Source organism: Coregonus lavaretus (assembly GCF_964263955.1).
Source record: "Coregonus lavaretus genome assembly, chromosome: 6".
Taxonomy (NCBI): Eukaryota; Metazoa; Chordata; class Actinopteri; order Salmoniformes; family Salmonidae; genus Coregonus; species Coregonus lavaretus.
Window position 1 is genome coordinate 55539891 of NC_139993.1, and position 18116 is coordinate 55558006.

At 45.1% G+C, this 18116-nt stretch overlaps 1 protein-coding gene across 1 annotated transcript in view; it reads right to left on the reverse strand.

Moving 5' to 3' along the window:
* The window catches only part of syde2 (synapse defective 1, Rho GTPase, homolog 2 (C. elegans)), a 77235-nt gene that overhangs the window by 22433 nt on the left and 36686 nt on the right, over window positions 1-18116 (reverse strand). The window contains exons 3-4 of the mRNA XM_084163270.1: window positions 12790-13988; window positions 3654-3780 (exon numbers count right to left, since the gene is read on the reverse strand). Coding sequence (XP_084019396.1) covers window positions 3654-3780; window positions 12790-13988 — 1326 coding nt within the window. The remainder of the gene's footprint in view (window positions 1-3653; window positions 3781-12789; window positions 13989-18116) is intronic.

Below are 18116 nucleotides of genomic sequence, written 5' to 3' on the forward strand. Positions count from 1 at the left end.
TTCAAGAATAACTTAAAAATGGCAGATGCTGTGACTGACCTAGTTGGCCTCTCAACTGCCTCTCTGTGTTAAGCATGGCGTTCTCTGAGATCAGAACCAGAGGAGTCTGAAGTAATGCCTGGCCGGTGACTGAAACACACCACCGTGACTAAAACTAAAATGAGCAGCTTGTCCCTCCATCTGTGCTCCTGACCGAAGGGCCTGGGGGGCTGAGGGGCGGGTCTGTGGACACTGGGTCCTGCCAAACCCCCCCCAGCCCTGGAGGAATGTCCCTGAGTCAAAGGGGGCTAAAGAGAGAGAGCTCCTGCCCCCCTCCACCATCCTTCTTGATTTAAGTCACATCCCAGCTGTCAACACTGATTCAATTACAGTAGAGACCTACACCATCTAGACTCCTGTTGTCATCCATGTTAACATACATACAACTTCTGAATGTACTGACAAGTCACTTTGTAATGTTAATACAAAAACAATCTGTACCAAAAAAATACTGTATCGCAAGAAACAATGGAACCCAGAAATTCTGCTGCCTGAGACAAAAAGAGCCATTGGCTACATTCAGTTAATGTACGTTACTATAACAATTCTGTATTCAGAGCAAGACAATCATGATGAGGCTGTTTTGTGGAGTTGTTTCCTTTGTCTGGGATCATGGTTTGAAACAAAGGAAGGCCACACAGTTCACATGTTTTGCAAGCTTTGGATTGAACTTTGACACAGGGTAATCCCTTTCAATACATCTGCCTTTTAAATTAGCCGGGTGACAACCAATCCTCGCCGCCTCCTCTTAGCTCATCCATTTGGCCTGCTTATTAGCTAACCTCTCTGTCTCTCCTTCCGGCTGACCTGACTCCACTCAAACCACCAACCCCCATACCCCACCCCCTTCTATCTTTCACTGCTTTAAGCCCAGCCCTGCCCACCCCAGGACAACCACCCTTCCCCCTCGCTCTCGCTCCCTCCCTCCACTCCCTCAGCCCATCTGCAACAGCCACACACTCGGCAGAGTAAATTTAGACAGCAAGCAAAAACCAACAATCCACACTGGTGCTGGCCCTTTTTTTCTAACCCGCTCAACTGTTAACTGTGTTCTTTGCCCTGCCATGCTAATGCATTTGGATCAAAGCAGGCATGATACGAGGACGCCTATATGGGCCTCTTTCCAAAACCAACAGCAGCTCCCACAATGCCAAGGGGCTTCCATGGTCTTCCTCTTTTTCGGTGGGAGAAGAAAAAAAGAATCCATGAGCAAGTATTTTTATTTAGTATTTTTCTCTTAACTGTTGCCCCTCCCCTGTCTATTCCCGGAATCTGTATTCATTGGTTAGCTGAAGTGACATTGCAGGCATGCTCTAGAAGTTCACAGATCATTGGGGTTGTTTAGCTAATTTGATCAGGCTAACATCCTTCTGCAGGCTGCAGCGTACTCATATACGCATTGAATGAGGGGAATATTGGACATTGACTCCAGTCCCAACATGTCCAGGTAGAACAGACACACATATTTTGCCAGTGAAATAGTTTTGTCCTAGTTTGTCACTGACACTGATAGAAACCAGGAATTACAGTACTTCGAGCATGAGTGAAACTGGGTTACAGTCCTCTGCTAGTTTTTTTAAAATGTGTAAATAATGGTAACGCTCAGTGTGTGAGTTATGTTCAGGAGTCTCTGTGTGTGTGTGTGTGTGTGTGTGTGTGTGTGTGTCAGAGCGGGGGTGGTCAGAGCGTGTGGCATGTCTAAACCTGGAGGAGAGGAATGAAGGAATGACCTAAATGCATGTTGTCCTGGATGGTTGGTTGGCTGATGTGAGGGCTCTCCCCTCAGGCACTCTCACATCCTGATGGTATGCTGACTGGAATGCTTTTGCAACAAACAAAGACATGCACGTAAGCATGCATGCATGCACACGCACACACACGTACATGCAAACGCACATGCACAGACTTGTGTGACGTGTGTACAGTGCCCTCAGAAAGCATTCATACCCCTAACCTTTTTCACATTTTGTTTTGTTACAAAGTGGGATTAAAATTGATTGAATTGTCATTTTTGGTCAACGAGCTACACAAAATACTCTGTAATGTCAAAGTGGAAGAAAAATTATAACATTTCAAAAAAATATATGAAAAATAAAACTTGAATATATCTTGATTAGACACGTATTCAACCCCCTGAGTCAATACATGTTAGAATCACTTTTAGCAGCGATTACAGCTGTGAGTCTTTCTGGGTAAGAGCTTACCACAACTGGATTGTACAACATTATTATTTCAAAATCCTTCAACCTCTGTCAAATTGGTTGTTGATCATTGCTAGACAACAATTTTCAGGTCCCTCCATAGACTTTCAAGCAGATTTAAGTCAAAACTGTAACTCGGCCAACATTCACTGTCTCCTTGGTAAGCAACTCCAGTGTAGATTTGGCCTTGTGTTTTAGGTTATTGTTCTGCTGAAAGGTGAATTCATCTCCCAGTGTCTGGTGGAAAGCAGACTGAACCAGGTTTTCCTCTAGGATTTTACTTAGCTCCATTATTTTCTAACTTGAAAAACTCCACAGTCCTTAACGATTACAAGCATACCCATAATGTGATGCAGCCACCTCTATGATTGAAAATTTGGAAAGTGGTACTCAGTAATGTGTTGTATTGGATTTGCCCCAAACATAACACTTTGTATTCAGGACTAAATGTGAATTGCTTTGCCACATTTTTTGCAGTATTAATTTAGCGCCTTGTTGCAAACAGGATGCATGTTTTGGAATATTTTGATTCTGTACAGGCTTCCTTATTTTCACTCTGTCAATTAGGTTAGTATTGTGGAGTAACTACAATGTTGTTGATCCATCCTCAGTTTTCTCCTATTTACATTTATGTCATTTAGCAGACACTCTTATCCAGAGCGACTTACAGTTAGTGAGTGCATACATATTTTTTTTTTTTTTTCATACTGGTCCCCCGTGGGGGTGAAATCCCTGAGCGGTTTCCTTCCTCTTCGGCAACTAGGTTAGGAAAGTCACCTGTATCTTTGTAATGACTGGGTGTATTGATACACCATCCAAAGTGTAATTAATAACTTCCCCATGCTTAAAGGGATATTCAATGTCTGCTTTTTTATTTTTACCCATCTAACAATAGGTGCCCTTCTTTAGGAGGCATTGAAAAACCTCCCTGGTCTTTGTAGTTAATCCTGTGTTTGGAATTCACTGCTCGACTGAGGGACCTTACAGATAATTGTATGTGTGGGGTACAGAGACGAGGTAGTCATTAAAAAATCATGTTAAACACTATTATTGCACACAGAGTGAGTCCATGCAACTTTTTATGTGACTTTTTAAGCACATTTTTACTCGAACTTATTTAGGCTTGCCATAACAAATGGTTTGAATACTTACTGACTCAAGACATTTAATATTTTAATTATTTCTTAATTTCTAAAAAATAAAATAAAAAATAATAATCCACTGACATTATGGGGTATTGCGTGAAGGCCAGTGACCAAAAAATCTAAATGTAATCAATTTTAATTCAGACTGTAACACAACAAAATGTGGAAAAATAAAGTGGTGTAAATACTTTCTGAAGGCACACACAGCAAAGGTTTTAACAGGTGTTACAGGACAGAGGTTCTGATGCTGTTTGCAGTGTAATGTTACCTGTGATGACGTTGATGTCAGGGTAGGTGTTTTCACAGAGCTCCACTCCCAGGCTGTCCCTCTCAAAGGCCTCCCGAAGCTCCTTCTTTACTGCCGCTGAACCACATAGACGGTAGAGGCCCACAACCTGCAGAAACACACACAACCAGGTTAAATACACACAACCTGCAGAAACACACACAACCAGGTTAAATACACACAACCTGCAGAAACACACACAACCAGGTTAAATACACACAACCTGCAGAAACACACACAACCAGGTTAAATAGACACAACCTACAGAAACACACACACACACAACCAGGTTAAATACACACAACCTACAGAAACACACACACACAACCAGGTTAAATACACACAACCTACAGAAACACACAACCAGGTTACATACACACAAGCTACTGAAAAACACACACACAACCAGGATAAATACACACAACCTGCAGAAACACACACAACCAGGTTAAATACACACAGGCTACTGAAAAACACACACACAACCAGGAAAAAAACACACTACCTGCAAAAACACACACACAACCAGGTTAAATACACACAACCTGCAGAAACACACACAACCAGGTTAAATACACACAACCTGCAGAAACACACACTCAACCAGGTTACATACACACAAGCTACTGAAAAACACACACACAACCAGGATAAATACACACAACCTGCAGAAACACACACAACCAGGTTAAATACACAAAGGCTACTGAAAAACACACACACAACCAGGAAAAAAACACACAACCTGCAAAAACACACACACAACCAGGTTAAATACACACAACCTGCAGAAACACACACTCAACCAGGTTAAATACACACAACCTGCAGAAACACACACAACCAGGTTAAATACACACAACCTACAGAAACACACACACACAACCAGGTTAAATACACACAACCTACAGAAACACACACACACAACCAGGTTAAATACACACAACCTGCAGAAACACACACTCAACCAGGTAAAATACACACAACCTGCAAAAACACACACACAACCAGGTAAAATACATACAACCTGCAAAAACACACACACAACCAGGTAAAATACACACAACCTGCAAAAACACACATAGGTCAAATACAGGCATACACAAAAAAAACTGCAAAAACAGACAACTAGGTCAAACACAAAGACAAAACATGCTAAAATCACTCAAATGACTAGGTGAAATACTTACCGTCAAAAATACTCTAACATGAGTCATACACAGAGGGTTACACCATTATCTATTTACTACAGTGTTTCCCCTAGGATTTTCAGCAGCGGTGGCAAAGATAGTGAAGTCAAGGAGTTTGAATACTTTCCGAATACACTATATATACAGTTGAAGTCGGAAGTTTACACAGCCAAATACATTTAAACTCAGTTTTTCACAATTCCTGACATTTAATCCTAGTACAAATTCCCTGTCATAGGTCAGTTAGGATCATCACTTTATTTTAAGAATGTGAAATGTCAGAATAATAGTAGAGATAATTATTTATTTCAGCTTTTATTTCTTTCATCACATTCCCAGTGGGTCAGAAGTTTACATACACTCAATTAGTATTTGGTAGCATTGCCTTTAAATTGTTTAACTTGGGTCAAACGTTTCGGGTAGCCTTCCACAAGCTTCCCACAATACGTTGGGTGAATTTTGGCCAAGAGTGTGCAAAGCTGTCATCAAGGCAAAGGGTGGCTACTTTGAAGAATCTCAAATATAAAATATATTTGGATTTGTTTAACACCTTTTTGGTTACTACATGATTCCATATGTGTTATTTCATAGTTCTGTTTTCTTTACTATTATTCTACAATGTAGAAAATAGTAAAAATAAAGAAAAACCCTGGAATGAGTAGGTGTGTCCAAACTTTTGACTGGTACTGTATATATATTTATTTTTAATTGTTTTTGTAACCTTTTATTGTGGACTGGTGGCCACCGCTGCTAAATGAATATAGTGGAAACACTGTACGACTATGAGACAGAACCAGGTCAAACACATAAATAAACAGTACTCACAACCAGGGAGTCAAACACTACAGCCAAAAAGAGAGAACATTCTTAATGTCCTATACATCAAGTTCTAGCCAACATCTGACACAGGCTTTCTGTTTATCTTACGAGTAATGGACAATGTCGACTAGGGAGTGATGCTTTGCCTAGCCACGCTAGCTTTGTCCAGAGTGGCTCGCCATGTGATTGCTAGCAAGCTGACAGCATTCTAGGTAGTGCTAGGTATCAACAGCCAATCCAGTAAGGGCTGGAAGCTATAGTGAGCTTCGATTGGTAAATCGCGCCGCGATATCATTGAGCATTTGCATAATATTGAGCTTCCCCAACTTAAGTCCCGCCCTGTTTAAGCTCCCACGCCATGTTCGCATCAACCAAACGGTCCCCCGCCTTCGCGTCTCATCGCCTGACATCGCCCCTAGTGGACATTGGCTGTAAGGCCAAACTATCGGATCAAACCCAACAACCACTGGTTAACCTTAACGAGTGACTAGTAGTGCTGAGCCATTAGTGCTTTTTGAGGTCGGTTCGGTTTCGGTTAGACTATAAATAAATAATCACGGTTTTCGATTTTGGTTTCAAATTATTTTTAAATGCACTACGCATTATGTGGGTTGAATGCTGTAAGAACACAGAATACAAAAAATCATAAAAGTCCCATGATGCCAGGACCAAGTTTGGGAAACCCTGGCTTAGATCATATATTTTCAGGTAGAAAAACCTTAAGAAGCAACTGCTCTATCCCTCTCAAATCGTGCAATTGTGCATTCTTCTGTATCTTTTACATAACAGGCATAAAAGAAACAGATTGGACAAGGAGGTGCACAATGGATTATGGTCTTTGTAGTTAATTAACAAGTTTTCTGCGCTAAACTATGTAGAATATTGGCCTGTTGGAAACTACAACTCCCTTCTACTACATCACACACTTCGGGCATGATAGGATTCATCTCTACAGAAACTGCACAATGTGTACATTGAGCTCACAGAAAAAAACGAACAAAATGGAATTAAAATAATTTTGTCAATTAGTTGTTTAAAAACCGAAATGTCAGTTAATCACTCAGCACTAATGACTAGCAAGGATCCCCACAGCTGTCAGTTCAAACCATGGCAGTCAAACATACTGCAAACAACCTCTCAGAGTAGCAACAGAATAGTTACACGACCAGTGAAACCACCATGGAAAATCCATGGGGTCATGGAGTGTGTGTGTACTGGCTGATCACAACATACACTTAATTACACTGTTATGAACAGTTTGGAACTGTTATGAATAGCTCAATGATACAGCTTTCTAATCTCCGGCCAGGGAACTGCCAGGTCCCAGGTAGTGCAGCACCTATCTATGGTTCTGGGTGGTACGAAGCCGCTTTGCTTTGTTTCTTACTAAACAATGGGTTTAATGAGTACAATACAGTAACCACACATTCTCTTGCATAACACAGAGGGGTACTGCACTGACTGGACTCTTCAAAACTGGATTTGGAAGCTAGCTAAACAACAACAAGCATGGTGTCACACATTCTAACAACTAGGGGGAAGTTTACCGGACACAGATTATTCCTAGTCCTGGGCTAACAAGCATCCTCAATCAGGAATCTCAGGAATTGGCTTTGAAAAAATGTGTGCAGAAAAGTCTTCACCCACACCCCTTTGAGCAATTTCCTAATGGTATACATCTGTAGACCTTCTCAGAGCCCTAGATGACTGACAGGAACACCAGCTCTTACCTCAACCTTAGTTTAACTACTTCCTCTAACCGGTTTAACACAGAGATATCTGATATGCTAACTGAAATGGCCATTTCTACCATACCGGGGTCTTGTTATTGTGTGAAATGTCACCCAGACAAACACTCTTCTAGAGTTTCACTCACTAACTACTATGTGTCTGGTATATGGTGGCATACTGGGTGGTATGGTGCGGTTTTCCTAGCAACCCATTCAGGTAAGTCAGCCACCAGGGCAGGGGAGTAAATGGGTAGCATGGTACATATCTATTGTTTTACAGCCCTCTAGGCTACAGCCACAACCTTGGTACATAGCTGGATATCTATGTTTTTACAGGCCTCCAGGCTCCAGACACTAGCTGAGTCAATAGACTAAGCACCTTTGGTGGCAATTACAGCTTTGAGTCATCTTGGGTATGTCTGTATCAGCTTTGCACATCTGGATTTGGGGATTTTCTCCCATTCTTCCTTGCAGATTTTCTCAAGCTCTGTTTAGTAACATGGGGAGCGGCGGTGAACAGCAATCTTCAAGTCTTTCCACAGATTGTCAATGGGATTCAAGTCTGGGCTTTGGCTGTGCCATTCAAGGACTTTCACATTCTTGTTCTGAAGCCATTCCAGCGTTGCTTTGGCTGTTTGCTTGGGGTCATTGTCCTGTTGGAACGTAAATCTTCGCCCCAGTCTGAGGTCGTTTGCACTCTGAAGCAGGTTCTCATCAAGGATTTGCCTGCATTTGGCTCCATTCATTGTTCCCTTTATCCTTACCAGTCTCCCATCTCAACCAAGGAACTCTGTCAGAGTGGTCATTGAGTTCTTGGTCACCTCCCTGACCAAGGTCCTTCTTGCCTGGTTGCTCAGTTTGGTCGGATGGCCAGCTCTAGGCAGAGTGGATGAAGACCACTGTGCTCTTGGAAACATTTAACACTTTAGAAATTGTTTTATACCCTGATCACAATTCTATCTTGGAGATCTACAGTTCCTTGGACTTCATGCACTGTCAACTGTGGGACCTTATACAGACAGGGTCTTTTTAAATCATGTCCAAACAATTGAATTGGCCACAGGTGGACTCCAATCAAGTTGTAGTGACATCTCAAGGATGATCAAAGGAAATGGGATGCACCTGAGCTCAATTTGGATTGTCATAGCAAAGGGGTGAGAATACTTATGTAAATTAGATATTTATGCTTTCATTTTCAATAAATGTGCAAAGATTTCTATAAACATGTTTTCACTTTGTCATTATGGGGTATTGTGTGTAGATGGGTGCGAAATAAATCAATTTAATCCATTTTGAATTCAGGCTGTAAAACAACATAATGTGGAATAAATGAAGGGGTATGAATTCTTTCTGAAGGCACTGTAGCTGGATATCTAAGGTTTTTACAGGCCTCCTGGCTCCAGCCCCTAGCTTGGGACATAGCTGGATATCTATGGTGTTTACAGGCCTCCAGGCTCCAGCCCCCTGCTTGGTACATAGCTGGATATCTACAGTGCATTCGGAAAGTATTCAGATCCCTTGACTTTTTCCACATTTTGTTACGTTACAGCCTTATTCTAAAATTGATTAAATTAGTCCTTTAGGTGCCGTTTGGCAAACTCCAAGCGGGCTGTCATGTGCCTTTTACTGAGGAGGGCTTCCATCTGGCTACTTTACCATAAAGGCCTGATTGGTGGAGTGCTGCAGAGATGGTTGTCCTTCTGGAAGGTTCTCCCATCTCCACAGAGGAACTCTGGAGCTCTGTCAGAGTGACCATCGGGTTCTTGGTCACCTCCCTGACCAAGCCCCGTCTCACCCGATCGCTCAGTTTGGCCGGGCGGCCAGCGCTAGGAAGAGTCTTGGTGGTTCCAAACTTCTTCCATTTGAGAATGACGGAGGCCACTGTGCTTTTGGGGACCTTCAATGCTGCAGACATTTTCTGGTACCCTTCCCCAGATCTGTGCCTCGACATAATCCTGTCTCGGAGCTCTAAGGACAATTTCTTCGACCTCATGGCTTGGTCTTTGCTCTGACATGCACTGTCAACTGTGGGACCTTATATAGACAGGTGTGTGCCTTTCCAAATCATGTTCAATGAATTTAATTTACCACAGGTGGACTCCAATCAAGTTGTAGAAACATCTCAAGGATGATCAATGGAAACAGGATCCACCTGAGCTCAATTTTGAGTCTCATAGCAAAGGGTCTGAATACTTATGTAAATAAGGTCATTCTGTTTTTTATTTGTAATACATTTGCAAAAACTTCTAAAAACCTGTTTTCGCTTTGTCATTATGGGGCATTGTGTGTAGATGGATGAGGAAAATGTTTTATTTAATCAAGTTTAGAATAAGGCTGTAACGTAACAAAATGTGGAAAAAGTCAAGGGGTCTGAATACTTTCTGAATGCACTGTATGGTTTTTACAGGCCTAGCTTGGTACATAGCTGGATATCTATGGCTTTTACAGGCCTCCAGGCTCCAGCCCCTAGCTCGGTACATAGCTGGATATCTATGGCTTTTACAGGCCTCCAGGCTCCAGCCCCTAGCTCGGTACATAGCTGGATATCTATGGTTTTACAGGCCTCCAGGCTCCAGCCCCTAGCTCGGTACATAGCTGGATATCTATGGCTTTTACAGGCCTCCAGGCTCCAGCCCCTAGCTCGGTACATAGCTGAATATCTATGGCTTTTACAGGCCTCCAGGCTCCAGCCCCTAGCTCGGTACATAGCTGGATATCTATGGTTTTTACAGGCCTCCAGGCTCCAGCCCCAAGCTTGGTACATAGCTGGATATCTATGGCTTTTACAGGCCTCCAGGCTATAGCCACTAATGTCTACACAGGCCACTAGCCACACTGTTTGTGACTGAGAGCTCTCTGTTCTGTCTAGCATTTCTAAACCCCACTCACTCACACGAGAGGGGAAAAAACGGGCAGATTAGGCAGGGATTTAGCTTAGTGCAAGAGTAAACAGAAGTCACTGGACACAATGAACAACAAGCCCATTGAGAAAAAGCTATTTCTTTAGTTTAGGGTGAGTAGCAGCTCTGAGAGGAGAGTGCAGAGAGCACACAGATAGGCAATAGTGTGACAGCTGGTGGTGAAGAGGCCTTGGCTTTATCTGCTGCTGCTGAGCAACACACACACACACACACACACACACACACCAATAGGAAACAATGGTCTGTCCTCGACCTTAATTAAAAACAACAGAATGGTTTCCCGCGGTGAGTCAGGGACTTCCTGAATGAGCGAGAATGAGGGCAGGCAGGCACGCGCGCACGCCCACAAACACACACGCACGCACACACACACACACACACACACACAGGCTTGTTGGTAGGGATTAGTAGGGATGGAATAGGCGATCTTGACAGGTCGCAAAAAGATGGTTGCACCTGCACCATTTACAAACTTCTGACCCCCTTCTGGGAAAACAATGCACTAAAATTCACTGACTTTTTACTTGAACTGAATAGAACTAGTGGAGCTGAAATCAGATAGCTATTTGTCTCGACATATCTCATTTTCATAATTTAGCAGGCGCTCTTATGCAGAGCAACTTGCAGTAGTGATTGCATACATTTCATACTTTTTTCCCCCTTTCTCTGTACTGGTCCCCCGTTGGAATCGAACCCACAACCCTGGCGTTGCAAGCGCCATGCTCTACCAACTGAGCCACACAGGACTACATCAGGTAGATCAACTCTCTTAAAGGGCATCTGTCTCTTACAAATACAAAAAACACACCTTACAGCAGCCCCACACACATAACTCGCTTCTGTGACACCAATCAGCAGTTGTTCCAGAACAGCCACAATCATCCAGTGCTTTAAAGGCTTTAGAGCCCTAAGGCCATGCGTTTGTGAGAGTAGTCTCCATCTAGGGATACACATCATTATTTCTAAAGACATGCTATGCTGTGTGTCTGGCTCTCTCTGCATGCCTCTGTGACACGTCCTATACATTCCTGTGTAATCTGATGTAGATCCCCTACTAACCCCTCTCAGCCTGGGCCCCTGGGGGACACAGGTAAAGATGGCTCCAAACTGCATCTAGTGATAATCATCTCCCCCTACACAAACTCTACTAAGTCTCTGAGTTATGTTTCTCTCTTGAATCAACAGAGAAAGAGAAAGGGAGAGAGAAATTGAGAAAGAGAGAGAGAGAGAGAGAGGGGGAGAGAGAGAGAGCGAGAGAGAGAGGGGGGGAGAGAGAGAGAGAGAGCGAGAGAGGGGGAGAGAGAGAGAGAGAAAGGGTGAGAGAGAGAGAGAAAGGGTGAGAGAGAAAGGGTGAGAGAGAGAGAGAAAGGGTGAGAGAGAGAGAGAGAGAGAGAGAGAAATGGAGGAGTACAAAGAAAACACAGCTAATAAATGTACTTGGCCAGTGGTTAAAACCATTAGCACATAGAAAACCGACTTGCCCATTGTAACCCCAGTAAGGGACAGTCCCATGGCTAGACAGCCTCTTCAGAGTAACCTGAGGGAAGGTCTGGCTATGGGCCTGCTGGCAGCCATAGTCCCCTTCTCCCACTGAGGGCCAGCCCATGTAGAGCAGCCTGCCAGAGGCCTGATAGATTAGCTGTGTTATGTAGCTTGGAGAGGCCCGGAGAAAGATCCAAGGAGGTTGCCCCACCAAGGCGCAGCCTCTCAGGGCACCCGCTGCCCCTGGCACCCCCCTAGGGTGGATGGATGTCCTACGGGCAACAGCCAGACAATTTTACTGCTGGGCGGCGTCTCAACTAATTCGAAGAAACCAAAGCTGGAGTCTCTCTCCTTTGGCACTGGACTTCAAATAAGAAGAGTTGGAGGAGGTAGAGGGCAGCCAGCCGCCCAGTACACCTCTCTCTCTCACTCTCACTCTCACTCTCTCACACTCTCACTCACACTCACACTCTCACTCACACTCACACTCACACTCTCACTCACACTCTCACTCTCTCTCACTCTCACAAAAGGCCACTCGCGACATGAAAACAAGCAGGCCTGTGATGTCACTCAACCAGCATTATCCAGAACTGGCCTCTGGACATGTTCCTCTCTCACGGAATGCTGAGCTAACCAACCAGGCCGCTCAGGTTGATGGCTTGCTAGAAGGCTGTACAGTACTGCCTATTCCTTGCCAAAATTGGTAGCTGGCTAACTAAGCAAGTCCAAGGACTACATTATGTCTGATTTCAGCAAGTCTATCCAGTATGTTCAGTTAGCTAGTTTAAGTATCATGCCAAACTAATAACTTTCACATGGTTTGCTGCTACATACAGCTAGTACCGTACTATACAATAACTACATTTTTGAAGAAAAAATTCAAGAATATTCACACAAGTCTACCACCACAGAGATGAATCGGCTAAATCTGCCAAACAAACATTAAACATTAACTTTCATGAGCTGAACTCACCTGGCAGCCTCTCTTCTCAATCTCCGTGATGCACTTCTCGATGAGCAGGGGCACCATGAGTCCGGTGTTCTCCCTTTCCACCACCCTCCAGGCCTCCACCCCAAACATCTGTCGCTCCCGGTCCCCATCGTAGCCTCCGTCCAGGGAATTCTGCCACTGCTCCATCAGGTTCAGCTTCACGTAGATCAGGCCTCGTGGCTCCAGCTTCACGGCCAGCTGATGACTCCTGGTCACCCTGAAGAGAGCCGGTAACACCACAGTGCCGTGACAGCACACCCGGTTCTTCTTGGGTGTGGGGTCCCAGCTGAACACCACTAGCTTCAGGTGCTGGGCGTTCTCCAGCTCGATGTTGAAGGTGTGGTCCATGTCTAAGAAGGTGGTCCGGCAGGTGAGCAGGGCAGTGCGCGCCTTGTTGACCGAGTCCACCTGGATGGCGCAGTAGACGTCTCGGGAGTCGACGCGTGACGGTTTGAGGTCCTCAGCGCCGTAGAAGTGCAGGCTCATCAGGCCTGAGATGTACTGGGTGCACTTGGGCTGTTCTGTGAAGGCGTAGTGGCGGAACGCGTCAATGTCTAATTCTGTGCCGTGCAGCTTGGAGCTGCCACCTCCCCCTGTTACTCCTCCTGCTCCTGTTCTCTCTCCTCCTCCAGTGGCAGGGTCTTTCTCTTTCTCCTTCACCTTGCCTCCCTTGCCCTCTGAGGACCTGTGCTTCCCAGACTTGGCCACCAGTTCTGGGGAGTCCCCGTCACTGAGGTAGCCCCCCTTGCTAGCCGACTTGGAGGTCCCGCTGCTCTTCTTCTTGCTGTAACTTTGCTGCGTCGACACACTGCTGTCCAGGTGATATCTTGAGATCACATTACGGCTGGCAGCCACCCCCTGCCCGCCCCCTGGGGACAACCTGGGAGGAGCCGAGCCTGGTTCTGTCCCGCTATTTGTTTTGGGACAATGGGTCCTTGTCTCTGATTGGCTACTCGCGCTGGCTCCGTTACCACTGGTGTTGTTGTTGTTGCTAGGGATCCCTTTGACACTGAGCTTGCGGCTGAGTTCCGGAAGCTTCTTCATCTTCATGGAGAGTTTCCTGACGGTGCGCGGGGACTTGATCTTGTCTGGGAACGACCAGTTGAGGGAGCTTCCCTTCTTAGCAGGGTTGGGGCTGGAGGGAGGCGAGAAGCCGGGGGTGGCTAGGTCAGGGCCTTCTGCTGCAGGGGGAACATCAAGGACAGAGAGAGAGAGAGCACGAGAGAGAGAGAGAGAGAGAGAGAGAGAGAGAGAGAGAGAGAGAGAGAGAGAGAGAGAGAGAGAGAGACCATGTTGAAACTCACAGAGGTCACCAGAGTAAATAAAATATAGACATAACACTCAACCTTTAGATACTAAAGAAGGGCACTGGGTAGATTTATTGAAGGCTAAACCAATCTAATTTTAGCCATGTATATGTCATAGTTTTTAGACGGCTGACAGTTAGACATTCTCTCTCTCATGAGACTAATATGGGACTAAATTAAATTGCTTTACACCATCAGCAACAGCTTGCATGCCAGACCAGACCATAACAAACTTCACCATTAAAATAATAGGTCAGTCGTTAGCTAAGAATGAACTCCTGTTATGTGGTTAACTTAATTAAATGCTATGTAAATTCTAGATTACGGTAGATCTTATTAGCAAAGGTGTGAGAGAGCCAGGTCTCTGAAACAAACTGTTATACAAAGAGGAATTAGACACTTCTGCTTCAGGACTCAGGGCTAACGTTACTGAAGGGAGAACCCATTACTCTAGCAGTAAACATATCCATTCAATGGGTATAGTTATGCATGGTATGCATTTACAAGTTTCCTAACGGCAATATTATATTACACTCAGGAATGTTAGTCAGAACCTGGAGAGAAGCTCCTAACCAGTAGTCTGTGGCCAGAGTGAGAGTCGAAAGCCTCTGAACCGGTAGACTGTGGCCAGAGTGAGAGTCGAAAGCCTCTGAACCGGTAGACTGTGGCCAGAGTGAGAGTCGAAAGCCTCTGAACCGGTAGACTGTGGCCAGAGTGTCGAAAGCCTCTGAACCGGTAGACTGTGGCCAGAGTGTCGAAAGCCTCTGAACCGGTAGTCTGTGGCCAGAGTGAGAGTCAAAAGCCTCTGAACCGGTAGTCTGTGGAAAGAGTGAGAGTCGAAAGCCTCTGAACCGGTATTCTGTGGCCAGAGTGAGAGTCGAAAGCCTCTGAACCGGTAGTCTGGGGCCAGAGTGAGAGTCGAAAGCCTCTGAACCACTAGTCTGTGGCCAGAGTGAGAGTCTAGTAGAAAGAAAGCCTATGAAGTGGGACTGAATTTGGGAGCTCCTTCTCAGAATCTTCCCTCCAAGGCACTGTCCTTCAGCGGGCTCTACCTGCTTCCATGATCCATCCATCCATCCATACTCTGTTTCTACAACAACAACCCCTCTTGCGACAAACTATTCTAATCTTTTGTTTCAGTAGAAGTTTGTCAGGTTAAACTAATCCATCTGGCCAGCCCCAGCAGCGAGCCAGTGCTGAGTGGGGTGGACAGAGAGGACATGGACAGGGGAGCCCTTACCCCCAGGCCGGCCCAGCTACAGTTTAGATGACTGAAGTGTCCCACTGGTTCCCCGACGGGATGCTTGAGCCCGTTTCAAACGGAAAAGAGGACTTTTCCCTTTGCGCTTTCTTAATAGGATTTTCTCCTTTGCTACCCTTTCACTTTTTCTATCTGATCTCATTTTCACACATCACAGGGAAATACCATCAGCTTCAAGGGAGGGAATGTCCAAAACATGTAACATGGCTGAGGTAACTCATTTATATATTCTACAGAACCAAAAACACTCTGCATCACCACCATTTTAAGATAAATGTATTTTGATGCACTGCAGTACTACTAGTATCTACATTAATGGCCTTCCAAGACAAATAGTCAATAACTAGTACAACAAAAACTTGAGTTCTTCAACATTCAGTTACTTTCTGGGCACAATTCTGTCACAGTTGAATATAAGACATTAAATCACTCCAAAACATGCTACAATGTGCCTATTCTCTATTTACAGTTCTCACTCGCGTAGAATTTCAGTTTTCTGTTTTCAAACCGCAAGTTCCTCCACACTGCTGAAACAAAGGAGTGATTCTGTTGGCTATTCATTGTGAAGAGAACAAAGGAGAGGGAGAGGGAGAGAGAGGGAGTCAGAGAGAGGGCGAGAGAAGGAGAGAGGGAGTCAGAGAGAGGGTGAGAGAAGGAGAGAGGGAGTCAGAGAGAGGGTGAGAGAAGGAGAGAGGGAGAGAGAGGGAGTCAGAGAGAGGGTGAGAGAAGGAGAGAGGGAGAGAGAGGGAGTCAGAGAGAGGGTGAGAGAAGGAGAGAGGGAGAGAGAGGGTGGATAGAGAAAATAGACAAGAGAGATAGAGAGAGGGAGGAAGAGAAAAATAGAGCAAAGAGAGAGTGAAAGAGAGAGAGTACAGAAGGGGGTAGCATGACCTGCCAACATCCCCTGCTCTATTTTCAGAGGGGCCTGCTGTGCTATTCTGGAGAGAGGGGTAAGAGGGAGGCAGGGAGGGGGTAGAGGAGGGGTAAGAGGAGGTGTCGGAGGATGTAGCGAGGGGGTAAGATGGAGGCAGCAGTAGGGCAGAGTGGGTTGCTGCATGCTGAGGAGAAGGGGTTATGGGGGTGGGGGGGCAGAGGAGAAGGGGTTATGGGGTGGGGTGGGGTGGTGCTGGGCGGGGGCGGGGGGGGGGGGGGGCAGAGGAGAAGGGGTTATGGGGTGGGGGGGGAGAAGGGGGTATGGGGTGGGGGACAAAGGCACCCCTTGTCCTGCGAATCAGAGGCCTGGCCAGTGAAAAGGGGTGTTCTCTGACATTCCATAATAAACCATGTTTAGCCTCCCTTCCCTTTCCTTAGGCTGCTGAATATAATTCCCTGTTAGCTAGTGGTTCCTGATAATAACAAATACCAGCACACAGAGGGGGAAAGGGGGAGAGAGCTGGATCAAACATGCAAAATACCACTGGAAGAAGTGCCAAACAACATCTAGGGTGGGTCCCAGATACTGAGGTTTAGGTTTGGCCAAACTCACATGCCTTCAGAAGGCACTGAAACCACTGGAACACATTTTTGACCAATCAGATTGCGTACCCATAACTAACTTTCACAATCCCCTTCATAATCCCCTTTCATAATTTTCTTGTTAAGCAAATGTCTGTTCGAATTCATTGTCTGATTTTATGTCCATTTTCAGATTAGTACATGATGTGGAAATGTCTTTGGCAACTATCCTAAATCTAATGGTATGAACAGAACCGTCATCCACAACAACAGCCAACTGAGTTAAATCTGGTGGATATAACATTTACCAAGTAGAATAATATTACCTTTAAAACAAATCCAATGACTACTGTGCTGTTCTCCATAGTTCCCTCACTATTCTATAGCCATTTACCTTGTAGCAATATCAACAGCAACGTCAGAGAGAAAGAGAGGGACAGACACCCGACACCCTCTACCTGAGGTTCAGGGGAACTGTTTGATACTTAACCCCCGGGGGCCATGTTCATAGGGTCAAAGGGCAAAGAGTTGCATTCCGCCAACTGGAACCTGAGCTGGGTGACCAGTGTCGCCCCCATACACCCCCCTCTTCCTCATGACCCCCAGGCCCACCCCAGGCAGACTGCCACTGACACCCCTCTCACAAAGAACAGGAATTTATGGCCCTTGATTGCATTTAATAACGTTCTGGAACCAGACAGGTGCTAAGCGAGAGCGGTGTGTGTGTGTGGAAGGAGTGTGTGTGTGTGTGTCTGCGCCTGTGTGTGTGTGTATGTGTGCACGTGTGTTTGTGTATAAAGAGAGACTGTGTGTGTGGGGGGGGGGACACGGTATGTGCGAATACGGCAGTGTGAGAAAGTTGGTGATTGTTCATGTGTTCTTTAACAGTGACTGTGCGTGTATGAATGTACTCCCTCTGACAGAAGGTGATAGGAGACAAAACTGATGTCCTTAATTACCCCTAGGCAAGTCCACGGTAACAGACTCATTTACTTGAAGAACAGTGCAAATGCAAAGATTGGTAACACAATGATGGTGTGTGCTGTTTGTGCCATCATTCTGTTACCAAACATTGCATATGCACTTTTCTAAAAGTAAATCTGATTTTGCAACATTTTCAGTGGAAATTGTTTAAGCGGCAATATGTAACTTTTTTGGCCACCTGACCAAATTCACATAGAAATGAGTTATAGATCTGTAATTCGCATTGAAAGCAAGTCTAAGAAGCGGCAGATCTGTTATATGTGCACTATTTCTATGCTTCCCGTTCTTAAGTTTCGTTTTTA